Source organism: Dermochelys coriacea, chromosome 7 (assembly GCF_009764565.3).
Source record: "Dermochelys coriacea isolate rDerCor1 chromosome 7, rDerCor1.pri.v4, whole genome shotgun sequence".
Lineage (NCBI taxonomy): Eukaryota > Metazoa > Chordata > Testudines > Dermochelyidae > Dermochelys > Dermochelys coriacea.
In genome coordinates, this window is record NC_050074.1 from 108,037,331 (window position 1) to 108,052,968 (window position 15,638).

The 15,638-nt window shown below is 37.0% G+C and overlaps 1 protein-coding gene across 10 annotated transcripts in view; it reads left to right on the forward strand.

The window, feature by feature from the left end:
* Positions 1–15,638, forward strand: part of ATE1 (arginyltransferase 1) — a 230,238-nt gene that overhangs the window by 16,237 nt on the left and 198,363 nt on the right. For 8 of the 10 annotated variants that reach the window (XM_043519736.1, XM_038409401.2, XM_043519735.1 and 5 more), the window contains exons 6-7: positions 4,754–4,986; positions 7,873–8,001. In XM_043519736.1, the coding sequence (XP_043375671.1) occupies positions 4,754–4,986; positions 7,873–8,001 (362 nt within the window). The remainder of the gene's footprint in view (positions 1–4,753; positions 4,987–7,872; positions 8,002–15,638) is intronic. The other 2 variants (XM_043519738.1, XM_038409403.2) reach the window with 1 other exon arrangement.

A 15,638-nucleotide genomic window follows, 5' to 3' on the forward strand; every position in this document is an offset into this window, starting at 1 on the left:
GAACCAATGCAGTGTCTTGCAGACATCAAGCTACAGTGCTTTTACTGTTGCACAAAATTTCCCAAGCGGGAGCACTGGAGGCAGGCACTGTGCTATTCAAAAGTGAAGAGAACCTAAAAAACCAAACAAGCTCCGGAGGCAGGGAGGGAGTAGGGCGATGGAAGCCATTCTCTTATTGCATCAGTAAGGAAGCTCTGAGGAGGGCAGGGCAGAGGGAAGAGCTCTCTTCTGTTTAATAAATTACTGGTAAAAAAACAATTTTTAAGCCCTTATTACACTTAACAAAAGCCTTTGGCTGACATTATGTAGACTTTTCTATCTTTCACTGAGAGTAAAGAGGTGGTGTTATCCGCGCAAAATCTGTACACGCTCTATGGCACTCAACTTTCCCCTAAATTTGTTGCCCGCCACACTAGGACATACCACCTCTACCTAGTTCTAGGGCTCAGGCATAACCCGGTTGATTTAGGCATCCCCACCCTTTCCAGTTCCTAGGGCTCCAGGTGACAGGCACCTAACTTTACTCCTCGAGGGCTCCAGGCTTACTCCTCTGTGCGCTCAGGACCCTTCCCCGTGGACTCGGGGCTAATCTTTTGCAGGTTTACAACGTCTTTTACCAGTGAAAGAGCTTACACGTAATATCCTACTTAATCTCTATTTATTAACAATCGCCAAAACAATACACACGCTAAGCCTACAATGCTCACCACTCCCAATAAGGCCAGATAAACTTTTCTTGAGGCCAGTCAAGAGCGGGTCACTCTGGGGGACTCCAGCTTCTTCATGGTGCTCATTGGCAGGGGTGTTGAAGGCTGTCGCTCTGATCTACTGGACTGTCCTGGAATTGGTTTCCAAGAAGTTCCTTTTGTACCCCAGTTAATATAGTGAAACTTGAGTCTTGCTTAGCTTTCCCTTAACCAATTATTTTACTAAAATATTACTAAACAATTTTCTAATCAATCCTAAGATATTGTAAAACAATTCTTTAACCAATCCTATATACAACTTATTTAAGGATGTTTTGTTAAACATTTTGTTTAAGTGCTCTTATGAGGAAAGCACAGGAAATAGCTATCCCTTTTTTGAACTGGATGAAATCAATGTTAATTTTCCAACTATTGATATTCCCCATATCTTGTGTTCTAACATTGATAGCTTTTGCCTCATAGTCAATATCATACTTATAAAATTAATGATAAAATGGAAGATTACAGTTCCTTACGTTCTGAGTTCATTTTGTTGTATAAAAGCAAATGGAAATGAGACTACAGATTTAAGTCTTGGACCAAGGCCAAAATATTGCTGCTGACTTGAAGGATCAGTCACTTTTGATAGGTTCAATATCTTGGTCAATGACGCTAAGTAAAGAAAATAACAGATTTAGAAGACTGGAATATTTTCTCCAAGTATCTGTTTCTAAGTCTGATGTTTTCTCCAGTATACGTAATTGGACTCATCAAAAACCATAACAAGACAACAGCTTCTACCACCACCCACAATAAAACAATAACGCAACTTAATGGAAATTTTTTGACCAGCCCTGTTTGTCATTTTACCAGATCTGTAGAGCTTGGGTAGAGAGTAGTGAGTTAATTCTTAAACCTTTAGGTTATGGAAGTATTCAGCACCCATTATTTTTAATGAACAAAAGGGAAAATTATAAGTTGTATTGCCTTAATTTATGTACATTCAGCATTTGTTCATGAAAGACTGTTTTTCTGTAGCATGTAGCTACTGGTTTTAGACTCCCTGTCAACCATGAAAATCAGCAAAATTCTAATAAGGGGTCAGGACTCAAGCATTTTTCTGGTTTTTCTTTCCAGAGGGGCCATTTCTGCAAAGGGATACTTTCTCTTCATTTGTTTCTGTGCATCATTCCATATATGTGTTTTTACCAAATGCACCCGTTATACCTCTGGATCAGAGGAGTATGCATAAATTTAAATGATTGTGTCTCATACTAGAAATGGAAATAGGCCTGTTATAGTTTATTTAAACTCAGACATTTAGTTTAGCTTCATGTGAGATAGGAAAGTGACATATCTGAATGTTTAGAAAAGGTGTCATTAAGAAAGGCACAGAATTTGAAGGTGAACAGCAATTCAGTGAGTCTAGTCATAAATTAGCTGCTTTAAACAATGATTAAGATAGCAAATATTAATTTTGAAGTATTAAATACTTTAATACCTTTTTAGTGAAAAGCAGGAGAAAAATTGCATGATCCCATCTCAGTAAATATCAGGAGAATTTTAATTATAAGCAATGTGGTGGTGTGTTTCCTGCAGCATGATGGGTCCAGTGAAATCTAAGAATACACCCTTTGAATTAATAACCGTGACTTGCATGAATACATGTAATGTTCTGCATTCTATCAAAGATCTAAAAATGAATATGCTTTCTTAAAGGCGTAATTAATAGGTGTGAGATTTTTCCATTTTAACTATTTGACATCGGTACTCCAATATGAGTCTGTCTTTAAGTGTTTTTACAGGCACAAAGCTTGTGTATGGTCAGAAAAAGCTTTAGAAGTCTTGATTATTTTTTAAAAGAAAAGCTCACTGTTTGTAAAGCATATAGTATTAGACGTTTCTTCAGTAAGTAAAAAAAATCTGAATTAAAATATGATAATCTAAAAATACAGTAAGTGAGATTTTTACAACAAAGCTAAGAATATTTTAACTTGTTTTATAGCAGGATAGTGTATATTACAGCTGATGTGCTATTTTCATTTGCTAAATAAGAAAATAAGTTTAATAAAATGGAAGGGAGAGTGGTTGGTTGTTTTTTCAGATCTTGTAAATAAAATAAATACAAGAATACCAAAATGCTGTATTTTCTAGAGAGACCTGTTGTAAAATATTGTAACAAGTGTCTTCTATACATTATACTGTTTCTAATGTGACTTAAATAAGATAAGAATATTTGGAATATTTATTTGCTTCTGAAACAAATGGAAATGCTAGAAATGGAAATATGAGAAAATACTGTGAAATTATACATACTGTTGTACAGTTCTTGTTTTCATAGTTTAGAGTTATAGGAATATATTCAGAATATTGAAGTCTCATTCTCAAAGTGATGAGGGCATTTAAGAGCTTTGTAAATCCCATTGAAAGTCATTGTTACGTCAGCCACTTCTGAAAATGAGAATTAAACTCCAGAGTCAGCTGTGCACTTCTGAAAATTTTACTCAGTATTAGTGATCAGTTTGTAGTAGTGAAGCACCATATAGTCTTTTCTCACTTACGTTAAAATATATATGGTCCAATAATCTTTAAGCTATTACTAATGAATCCTTCCCATACATGTTCCTCTTATACATTTGTCCTCTTTTAAAAAAAAAATACTATTTCACAACCAAACATAAGAAGTAACCAATAAGAGCTGACAAAAAATATGCACATTCAAAATACTGATGATGATGGGGTGGCAATATAGTTATTTAAACCTTTTTAAAAGTAGGCAAGTTAGGTCGTATTTCAGACTAAACACATATCTGGCCTTTAATTCTTCTCTGTTCTGCATATTAGAGCTATTGGCGATGACTGTATATATGTAGCAAAGGGTTTTCAGGCTGTGTGAAATAAATCCATTCTAAGTTGCGTCCTGTGAATGATTCTGTCAGGTTGCCCTCTGCGTTGCTAATGCAATGTATCAATTTGCTGTTGGTGGTGACAGTTCTTTCCAGTCCCTCAAGGTGATCCTTTTAGTTGCTTGGATATAGGACTGCTTTACACAATGCAACTAAATAGGAGCTGGCCTTTGTTTGTGGATAGATGTGGTAGTGATTTAAGCACAGTGTGTGTCGGGAATTGGGAAGTCTTGAGTTGTATCCTTGACTCTGAAACTGACTTAGGGTCTAGGCCAGACCTTTAACTATTTACTCAGTGTCTCCATCTCTAAACAGGGAATGATATTTGCATCACGGAGCTATTGTCAGGGCCTTGTTTATTTTGCACTTCTGCCACCACTGAATCCATCATTTATACTATAACTTTGCTATAGAATTTAAGCTTTCATTTAAAATAAATAGGGTAATTTAGTCCTTGTGGTTGTGAATATAAGCATAAAAATGTGAATGAATGAGTATAACTAGATTATCCTCCTGAGTCTGTAGAAAGCATGAAACGGTAGCTCTGCCCGTTTGTCTCAGTGGAGCATTAATTCTGAAACCAACCGTTTTATTGGCTGATCATTTTAACTGAAACACCCACTTACCGTGTTTATATCTGATTTCAAATTGACTTCCATGCCAAACATCCCATTTCCTACTCAGCAGCTAAAATCCTTTATAATTTATATGATACAGCTATTAATTTAGACAAAAATATGCAGCATATTGAAAACTGAGTTCAGGGTACAGTGTAAAATTGAATTTAATGTCAAAATGAATGAGGGCTACTGTAATGATTGTATTTTTGTTTAATTCATTTAAAAATCTCAAATTTTAATTTAAGTGAAGCTACCATAGGATTTTTAGTTTGCCATATCAGATGCCATGAAAGGAATGATCTTGCTGCAGTTTAGGTCTGGCTTGCCGTAAGACATGTGGGATCCTAGCTAATGGCTGCAAAATGTTCTGAACATGGAAAAGAGTGCTGTGTAAATGCTTAATAACATCATGCTATTAAAAAAAATTATATCTTTTTTGTAAAAGTATTTTTTTTTTGTAACCAACTCTCTTCTGTCCCACCTTTCATGTAATAGCTATTTGTGATATAACCTTGTTGTTTAATTCTTTATGTCCTTCTAGGAAAAGGAGCTGATTTGAGCAAGCCGCCCTGTCGAAAAGCTAAGGCCATTCGGAAGGAAAGAAAATTGCACAAGCTTCTTCAGAACCAGACACGCACACTTGAAGGGTCTCCAAGTCAAGTGGAGCCTCAGGTTTTACTCTCTCAAAACTCTAAATCTAAAGCGAATCAACCTAAGTCCATTGAAGACTTCATTTTTGTCTCCTTACCTGATGATGCCGCACATCAGTTAGAGGTATTGTCAGTTACAGTGCTATTGGTTTATTTTTACACATAAGATAAATCATTTCTACCATTAGAAGCAGCTTTCAAAGAAAAGACTAGTGAAAACATTTGAAGTGGAAAAGGCTCACTTTTAAAATAAAAGCACTGGAGCAATGATAAATACTATTTACATTTCCAGCACTTAATTTGTTGGCTTTTGAAAATATATTTTGCTATAAAATATACATTATCAGGGAGATTTTCAAAAGTACCTAAATTATTTAGAACCATGTGCTCATAAATTGCCTAGCCATTTTTTAAAGATTTCCCCTTGAAATCTTACCAATGAGAAAACAAAGGTGAGCCTTGCTTGGCCTCTAGAGGGCACTCTGACTCTTACAATCATGGGCTCTTACTGCTGAGAATCCTACATTTAACAAAATACTTTGAATCATGGTGTATAAAATCGGTTTGCACATGAAAGAATTAGAATTAGTTGAGTGTTATGGAGAGAAAAATACAATGTAAATTTCTAAAGCATATAAATATTTAACTGTCTATGATGATGAACCTAATAAGAAAATAAAACCTGTTTTTACAACTGAATTGAAAAGGCATAGTACAAAACTCTTTCCTATAAACTGATGTCTGAAATGATTTATAGCAGGTCATCAAAATTTGCATCTATAATTTTTTTCTTAATGGCAGTCAATACATTTAGTTGTCTCTTAAATGAGTTACAAAAGAATTAGTAATATACTGGCTACCGGCTGGCAAGTCTGAGTTTTGAGAACTTTCTAAGCTTTTTGTTTATTTTTAAATTGGACAAACATTGTTCCTGGAATATGAGACAGAGAATAGTTTATTGAAGACTCTCTTTCCTCTTCTATAAACTAGAGCCTGGTAGTTATTGACCACCATGGGCAGTAGCGATCATAATATTGACTAAAGTTGAGAAATATAGTGCTTTGTGCTAATAAGTTGAAAAGTTCACCAGTGGTAGAAAATAATGGCTTGATTTGTACAGCCTAAATAATAATAATAATAAAAAAAGAAAAAGAAAAATCCCACAGGCCTGGCTCATTCTTCCAGGTTTTCTGGTACAGTTAAGTTACAGGAGAGTAGGAGAAGATTTATGTATTAAGAAGGAAAGAGGGATAGTTGACCAGAAGAAACTAGGCTTGTGGAAAGGGGGCCAAGAGTTTAGGAGGATTTGCAGGAGGGAGCCAGCACAACTGTTGAAGGGTGATTCCATGAGTTTTCATGGGTCATGGTGGATTTTATAAGCAACAGCAGAACCTCCCCAGAACTGAAAATTATATTGTTTCCAAGGTGTCTTTGATATTGAATACAGCCTTAAATATGTCTGAAGATAAAGGATGAAGATGAGGTTGTCTATATATTACTTTTTTTTAGTCTAGGAAGCAACCACTTTCACTATAAACTAAAATTTCCAGTTATTACATTTCATTGGTCATGTGGATGCCTGCTGTTGTAACTCGCTAGTAAATTATGATTCCTGAGGCAACTAACAGGTAGGAAATGGGAACAGAAAATGAGAAATGATTACCTAGGAAAGAGTACTGGAGAAAAGGAGCTGGGGTTATAATGGGGACCACAAACTAAATATGAGTTAACAATGTAATACTGTCGCAAAAAAAGCGAATATCATTCTGGGATGTTTTTGCAGGCATGTTTCGAAGTAAGATAAGAAAAGTAATTCTTCCACTCAGCACTGATAAGGCCTCAGCTATAGTACTGTGTCCAGTTCTGGGAACCACATTTTGGGAAAAATGTGGACAAATTGGAAAAAGTCCAGAGGAGAGCAACAAAATGAGGACAGGACAGGACAAGAAGTAATGGGTTTAAATTGCAGCAAGGGAGATTTCGATTAGACATTCGGAAAACTTCTTAACTGTAAGGGTGGTAAGCACAGGAACAAATTACCTAGGGAGGACGTGGAATTTCCATCATTGGAAGCTTTTAAGAAAAGGTTAGGCAAACACTAATTGGGGTGGTCTAGGTCAGTGGTTCTCAATGGGGGGTGGGGTGGGGGGGCTGCGAGCAGGTTTCAGGTGGTCCGTCAAGCAAGGCTAGTGTTAGACTTGCTGAGGCCCAGGGTGGAAAGCTGAAGCCTGAGCAATTGCCCTGCTTGCTACCCCGTAACATCAGCCCTGGCTTTTATATGCAGAAAAACAGTTGTTGTGGCACAACTGGGCTGTGGGTTGGCCTCAGAAAGAAAAATGGTTGAGAACCCATGGTCTAGATAATACTTACACCTGCATTGGTGTAGCGGACTAGACTAGAGGACCTGTCCCGGTCCATTCCAGTCCTACATTTCTATGATTCCTGTGATTGTATGATTCCTCTCTTCTTTTCCTTTTAATTAGGAAAAGGTCTAACTGTTCTCCTGTCATCACCACAGTGGAAGAGTGAACTCCCTCCAAAATGTATAGAGTTCAGACTTCCAAGACTTAAGTGCATCTAGCATTTTTTCAGCATGATGTGAGATTACAGTAAAAACACATTTTCAAATTATGGAGATCAGTTAGTGTCTTGTATTTAATTCATTGGCTTATTAGTTTTTTTGAACAATGTTTGTATATTTCTAATATAAGGGCTTAATTACCTTAAAATTAATACTTAGAAAAACTCAAGTTTCATGCACTGAGAATAAAAGAAAACCTTCTTTATTTATCTGTTACATGGTAGATTGTTTTAGCTAACCCACACCCGAAGAAAATTGAAAGGTTCAAGTCTGATTTATTAATTAAACTTTTAAGTTTGAAGTTTTAATTGTGATCTGTTTTGCTGAAAGTCAGAATTTCTCTGGTTGTGGTATCTTTCATCAGCTTTTATTTATGTATGTAATTATGTGATATTGCAATAATGAATCTGTCTTTAACTTCTTCTGAAGGTGAGGGTAGTGAGATCATCTCCACCAAATTGCCAGTTCAAAGCCACATTTCAGGAATCTTACCAGGTCTATAAACGTTACCAGATGGCTATTCACAAGGACCCACCTGATAAACCAACCATAAGTCAGGTCAGAAGACCAAGTATAATTTTATACAAAACCTCAACTTCCCCTCCATTTCATAGGTCTTGGATGGATTCTGTGAGAAACAAATGTAGACTTTATATCCATTATATACATGTAACTCTAATGGAAGGATGTAAAATCAAGGGAATAGTGAATTAAACCAAACCAACATCCTGGAAGTGCAAGCTGTTTTTTGGTATCTTATTGTAGGTGCCACAAATATGTAAACTTTATTGCAGACAAAAAAATGAAGAAATCATGGGCATGATTCAGAACATTTGGAAGAACTATACAGGAAAGCCATAGGGGAGCAGGAGAGGTGGACTGTGGGAGGCACTCAGATACTACTATGAGGAGGACCATATACATATTCAGCATTTCAGAGGGGTAAATCCTGAAGTAGAGTTTCATTGACTTAGATGTGAGTCCTTACATGAGGAAGGCAAGCATAATATGAACCAAAATGTGTGTGCAATAATTATCACATGCAAAAAATTGCCTGTTCATGGTTTACTGGAGTTCGTATAAAGCTCTTTGCTACTTACAATTTAAAATAGTTTAAAAGAAAACAATACATTCTAGCTAAATTACATGTTGTCACTATTTCACACAATGAATGGACCTCATGTAATAGGTAAACTTGCCTGGTATATTATTTCTCTGTGAAGCGAAGCACAAACTGGGGGAGCGGTGGGAGGGGAACTTGGGTAGCAAGTATTAGGGGTGTGCCTCTAAAAAGAAGACTTTCAAGCACACTCTGAACTGTGCAGTCAAAATAAAATGTATGTTATTTTGTACTGTTTGTATTACCAAGGATAGAGGGCAGAATAAATTAGTACTTTGCAGTATGACAGCCTTATATAAAATCTATTTAAAAATATATATAATACTTTAATATCTCACTCCTTTAAGGTTATGGGGTATACTTGCGTTTACCCCATTTAAGATATGATGCTAATGGCTGCGGCTTTGAAATTGCTTTGAGGAGGTCTTCACTAGCCTTACCTTCAGGAGCATATAATCTGATAGATGCATTTAAATATTTTGCTTGTATTGTTCCTTGCTCGGAAGGTGAGGTTAGTACCATGTCTCCTTTGAAGACGCACAGTTCAAATCATCCTTCAGCCACGTCCGCTACTTTATTTGCCAAGTATCAGATGGCTATACACAAGGATACACCTTCTGAAGTGGCGAGTATGAGGTATAGTTCACTGCATGCACCTTTACCAATATGTTTTGATAATGTTCAGATAAGTGGTAGCAAAGGGTATACCTTTGAACTAGGTCTGCACACTGAAACTGTACTGCTATTACATTTGGGAAGGAAAAAATAAAGCATTGTTGCATTCAGTTTTTATGCCAGGTTTTAGCTCAGAGGAAAATTTCTCAGCAGGAGAGAGACTGGATGTGTTGTTGCAATCCTAACCAAAAAAAAAAATACTGACACCAGCAAGTAAATAGAGCAGTTGTACATGGTTTAATTAAGAAAATTTGAGACTGACATCTACAGTGAAAACAATGAATCGCAATGTGATGACTAATATTCTTTACATGAGTTAGAAAATGTGTTTGGATTCAGGATACTGTTTTGGTAGCTGTGACAAACTTACATTTCAGATGCCATTCTTCACTGTATTTTGATATGTACTTCGTTTTACAGCTTTTTTTTTTTAACATCTGTTTGTTTTGTTTTTACTACATTCCTAATGACATCATATCTGGTCTGTTTTTTCCACTGCGAAAGCCAAATTAGCATTAAGAATATGCTTCAGACTGGTAGTTGCACACTCAACAAGAATACAAAGACTATGGAAGAAGCTTACTTTTTAAACCCAAAAGAGTGTTTTATCGATTTAATCTTAGCTAACCACATAGAACGTAGGTGATTTCCTGAGAGGTGACATTAAACTTTAGCTAGCAAACTTTACAGAATTCGTGTCTTGTAATCTAGTTCTCTTTTCCACTGAGCACAAGTATAAAGTTAATATGTATCCCTTATCTAGTCAGAAACCTCTTCCAAAGTTATACTTAGCTAGAGCATTTCATTCTTAGGAATAAGATTTGTACTAGCAGAGGTGGTATCAGATAACTCATGGTTGCTTTCCACTTGGAATAATAAATAGAGTACTTTTCTCATTTGTTTTCAGTACAAAAGTTTTTAAAACTTTTAAGGGAGGTCAGAGGGGCGTTACTGAAGGATGTTGAAAATACCGGACTGTGAAGCCAAGAACTCTGATTTTTCACTTCATTTGATATCATAGTTTTATTATAGTTCCTAACATAGTGAAATCTGAATAATGTTTAGTCATTCCTTTCACAGGCATAACCATAGGTGTTTATACTGCAAACCATGGAAAGCAATACTGGGGAGGTGGACTAGTTTGGACTCTAATGTTCATGGTGGTTAGATCATGGAATTGCTCTTGCTTGGGGTACAATGACTCTTTCCAACTTTAATGTCTTGTGTTTTAGTCTGACACAATATCCCCTATCTTTTTTGCTCCAAAGATCTTGCTGACACACAGAAGCAGAGATCAGAACCTGCCACTTTTAATTTCTTCTTGTTCTTTATATTAAAAAATAAATGAGGAAGTGTTCATATCATAAAGAAGCCTTAAAGGACAAAATCAAAATAGCTATTTGATTTGCAGTTCATCTTTGAACTAGGGATCAGGAATTAGGGGTTGTCATAAATAAAAAGGGAAGGGTAACCACCTTTCTGTATACAGTGCTATAAAATCCCTCCTGGCCAGAGGTAACATCTTGTTACCTGTAAAGGGTAAAGAAGCTCAGCTAACCTGGCTGGCACCTGACCCAAAGGACCAATAAGGGGATAAGATACTTTCAAATCTAGGTGGGGGGCGGGGGGGAAAGGTTTTGTTTGTGCTCTTTGTTTACGTGGTGGTTCTCGCTTGGGACTGAGAGAAATCCATCTTCTCCAACCCATCCTAATCCAAGTCTCCAATATTGCAACCAGCATAGGTAAGCCAGGCAAGGCGGATTAGTTTATCTTTTGTTTTATGTGAGTTTTCCCTGTGTTAAGAGGGAGGTTTATTCCTGTTTTCTGTAACTTTAAGGTTTTGCCCAGAGGGGGATCCTCTGTGTTTTGAATCTGAATACCCTGTAAATTATTTTCCATCCTGATTTTACAGAGGTGATTCTTTTACCTTTCCTTTAATTAAAATTCTTCTTTTAAGAACCTGATTGATTTTTCATTGTTCTTAAGATCCAAGGGTTTGGGTCTGTGTTTACCTGTACCAATTGGTAAGGATTCTTAACAAGCCTTCCCCAGGAAAGGGGGTGTAGGGCTTGGGGGGATATTTTGGGGGAAGACGTCTCCAAGTGGGCTCTTTCCCTGTTCTTTGTTTAAAACACTTGGTGGCAGCAGCATACTGTTCAAGGACAAGACAAAGTTTGTATCTTGGGGAAGTTTTTAACCTAAGCTAGTAAGAATAAGCTTAGGGGATCTTTTCATGCGTGTTCCCACATCTGTACCCTAGAGTTCAGAGTGGGGAAGGAACCCTGACAGGGGTGATATGAGACTTGGCAGCTCTTTGGACCAATGCGAGAGGTCTACCATAGGCTTTGATGGCTGTGGGCCCTGTTGATTTATTTTAAGAGGGGAGACCTGAAAACAACGATTTGTAAAGATGGCTTGGTAGGAATCCTAATTTTCCTTGTCTCAAGGTATCAAGAGTGCCATGAGGCGTTTATTTGAATTTCAGAGTGGAAGGAAGGTGAATTTCCAAGAACTTCTTAGCGCTTCTTCATCTGCCTCATCCTTGTGTAGAAATGCAGCTGTGATCCACTGTGATCCACTTGAATGATTTTACATTCTTTTTCTTGATAGCTTGAGTATCAAGGCTACATGTAGTTCCCTGCTTGGGAAGAAAGACCTAGTGCCGTATCCAAAGCTCATTGAAGTGAGTGGAAATACCTATTGACTCTAATGCCACGTTTCTCAAATGCATCCACCAGGTGCTTTTCTTGTGGCCGCAGCCTCCTGGGTGGTGAGGGGGGAAGGGCAAAGCAGCCATCCCTCCCCAAGGCCACCAGCAGGAGCTGGTCCTTGCTGTTTTCTGGAACCACAAATATGTAGGAGCAGGCAACCAGTGTGAGTTCCTGACCTTCCTGGGGGTGGTGGAGCTTGGACTTCGGCTCTGAGATGGCGGGCGGCAGGCTGTGGCCGTGTGGCGGTGGACTCCATCCCCCAGCCGCAGGGCTTCAGACTCCAACCCCGGCTCACCCTCCCATCGCCCCTGGCCGGCCTGCCTGCCTGCCTCCCTCCCCACCTCCCCATCTAGGGCTTAATTTGTCCCCCAGCTTGCTGGGGCTGAGTAAGTCTGCTGTGAAAAGTGATATTAACAAATATCACTTTTCACAGTAGCAGATTTACTAGCTAGCACGTCTTTTTAAAAAAAAAAAAAAACAACCAAAAAAAGCAAAACATGCAAATCATCTTATTTGTTTCTATTCTGTTTAGGTCCAGTAAAGAACAGACACAACTGTATATTACTTTTATTATTGAGTCTGCAAAAAAAAAAACAAAAAAAAAACCCTACATAAATAAATTAGAATGATTTGGACATGTATATGTGCATATATATTTGTTTTTCCTAAAATTAAGTAAGTATTTTAGGAAAAAGTGTCAGTGCGGCCACCAGCAAGAGTTGGTGGCTGCACTCTGAAGCCACCAAAAAATTTGTTGTGAGAACCCCTGCTCTAATGGCCTTGGATCAGGCCCCTTGAAAGCAATAGTAAGTCTCCTTTGGTAGAAGTCATTTTGGGAATTGTTTGCCCTTAGGGCTTCTTGATCCATCATTAACATGCAGGTTTCAGAGTAGCAGCCGTGTTAGTCTGTATTCGCAAAAAGAAAAGGAGTACTTGTGGCACCTTAGAGACTAACAAATTTATTAGAGCATAAGCTTTCGTGAGCTACAACTCACTTCCGATGAAGTGAGCTGTAGCTCACGAAAGCTTATGCTCTAATAAATTTGTTAGTCTGTAAGGTGCCACAAGTCCTCCTTTTCATTAACAGGCAATAAGGCAGAGCAGGGTGACTGATGAAGTAGCTAGAGGAAATGCAAGATGTTTTGTGACCACAACCAGTTGCCTCTCATGTCTGCTCCAGGATGGAATTGATTTAAATCATGATTTAAATTACTAGTCAGGAAGACTCGATTTAATCGTGGATTTCTACATAAAAGTGCATTCTTGTTGGTTGTTATAACCTTAATACATATTCTTCACAACTCAGAGAGAGATATAGGTTTCATTTTTAGAAGGTACACACTATACATTTAAGTGATTTATTTTGAAATCTTTTCAGATTAGCTTTACAGCTATATCAGAAAATGAATGATTGTTTGGTTATTTCATTTACCAAAGATAATTGAAGCAGATATTTATGAAGTCATTGGGAGGTGAACTATCTCCAGTTCAACAGGTTAATCATCAATATTTGGAGGATTTTCTTGTGATGCTGTCTTAGGGGGAGAACATCACCAAACAGACATTTAAATTGTTTTATTTAACTAAAACAATGTTATGTATTCTGTTTTTTTTCTTCAACAGCAAACATATAATATTGTAACAAAACAAGCATATAAATTTTTGAATTTAAACATTTGAGTTTTTTTAAAATCAGGTTTGTTTTTGTTAAAAGGAAATATTTAAAAAAAACCCCACAAAAATTAAATAGACTTTGTCAGCCAGGTCAACATGAGACATTTAAAATATTGGCTTCTGCAGCTAACTCAGTCATCTTCAGCTTCATTTTCCTGTTTGTTGATAATCTGGAAAGGAAAAACAAGCTTTCCTGCTTTTTCAGGTCCCAACTGATTTCTCAATTTGGAATGAATTAGTCCAAAGGAGGAAAATATTCTTTCTACACCATCAGAAGAAGCTACTGCTGTTAAAAGTGAGATTATCAGTTCAACAGTCTCTGAATCCAAGTGCTTAAGTGACTTCCACCAGTTCAGTGGTGTGACTTTCCTTAAAACATCATCAACAAACATAGACAGTATTTCTTGAAAGGTTCTTATTTCCAAACTGGGACTCTTTTACAGCCTGCCACCATTCTAGGTTTTCTCTTCTAGTGAGAGTATGGTATGGTTGATCTCAAATCAACGAAGGCTACACTCAGAAAGACCTCAAGGCTTCTGGAATATGCTGCTCAAAAAGTTTCACTTTTGTTTCTACTGCTTGTTCCTCCCTTCTCACATTTATCTCCAGACTTCTTCTCCTTGTCCAGATCTATTCCGCCCCCAACAATCTTCTATTCATTGAACTTTTTGAAACTTTGCACTTTTAGAGAGAAATAAGGGATTGACTGTACACAGATTTGCAGAGGGACAATATGGTTGAGGTCTGTTATTTGTCACCTCTATATAGTTATTTATTTTATTTTAAAAACATTTTTCTATTAACAAGCATGTTTGAGAACTGCAAAACTAAGCATCTCTGATGGTATCTTCTAGACTGAGCACTGAGTCCCATTGGGTAGATAGAAAGATTTATCTAACTAATCTTTACAGAAGCCCCTGGAACCCCATCAGACTGGGTCCCTAATCCATGAACTATTGGAACTCACTTACAAAACTTTTCTTAAACATTACATGAATATATTGTCTCATACTATAGAACTATAATTTATAATCCCTATTCCATGATGAGAGATCCTTGAGCTATAATGTAGCTTAATTAAAACTATCTTTAGACAGGTTTTTTCCCTAAAAAAAGCATTTTGTCAAAAAAATCTGATTTAAAAAAAAATCATTGATTTTTATCCACCCTGGTCTGCCCTGACTCAGTCGTTGTATGGTAGGAACAAACAAATATGACAGGAACCAGTGCTCAGACATTGGGCAGAGAGGGTTTTGTTTTAGTTCCTGAAGGAAATAGTCCATAGAGTGGATTCTGCATACTGTTTAATACATATTAGAAGCCCCTAATTTTTCAGACTATGAGGAAGATGTTCTCAAGTCCTTGATCCGAGTCACTTGTAGGAGAAGATGGAAATCACCACATACAAGATTTAAGAGCTCTTAAAACACTCTTTTCTCTCCTCTTTTAATTTATTTATTTAATAAATTATTCAGACATTAAAAAAAAAAACACTTTCTGGAGCCAAGCACTTCCTTGAGTGAACATAGAATTAATTCTCTCTCCCCTGCGAAAGGCCTCTTATCAGGGTAGCCTGAGTGGATTGAGTTTAAACTGATAAAAGCTAGATAATGCAGAATAAAGACTGAATAAAGAACAAAGACCCCTACTTCAAACAGTTAGGTCTTGTCTAGATATTGTAGCACATATGGGTGTAGTGGATAATCTTTCTGCTCAGGAAGAGAGTACCACAATTCACATATTTGGAGTATGGACTAGTGCCAGTTCAGAAACTTTTCTAAGTTTTAAATTCAGAAACCAACCCCCTGAAAAAATTATGGGACACATTTCACATGCTCTTTCGGGAAGATGATCCTGAAATGTTGGCATAGGTATATACTGTGTACTCACATTGATTACTTTTTTGTAGCTCAAATATTTCTCATTACAGCAGATGGCAGTTTTAGGAATAAAATAATTTTGTGACTGACAGAAAAAACTGAAGATGAAAGTTGTAAAGTAGTTAATAAAACTCT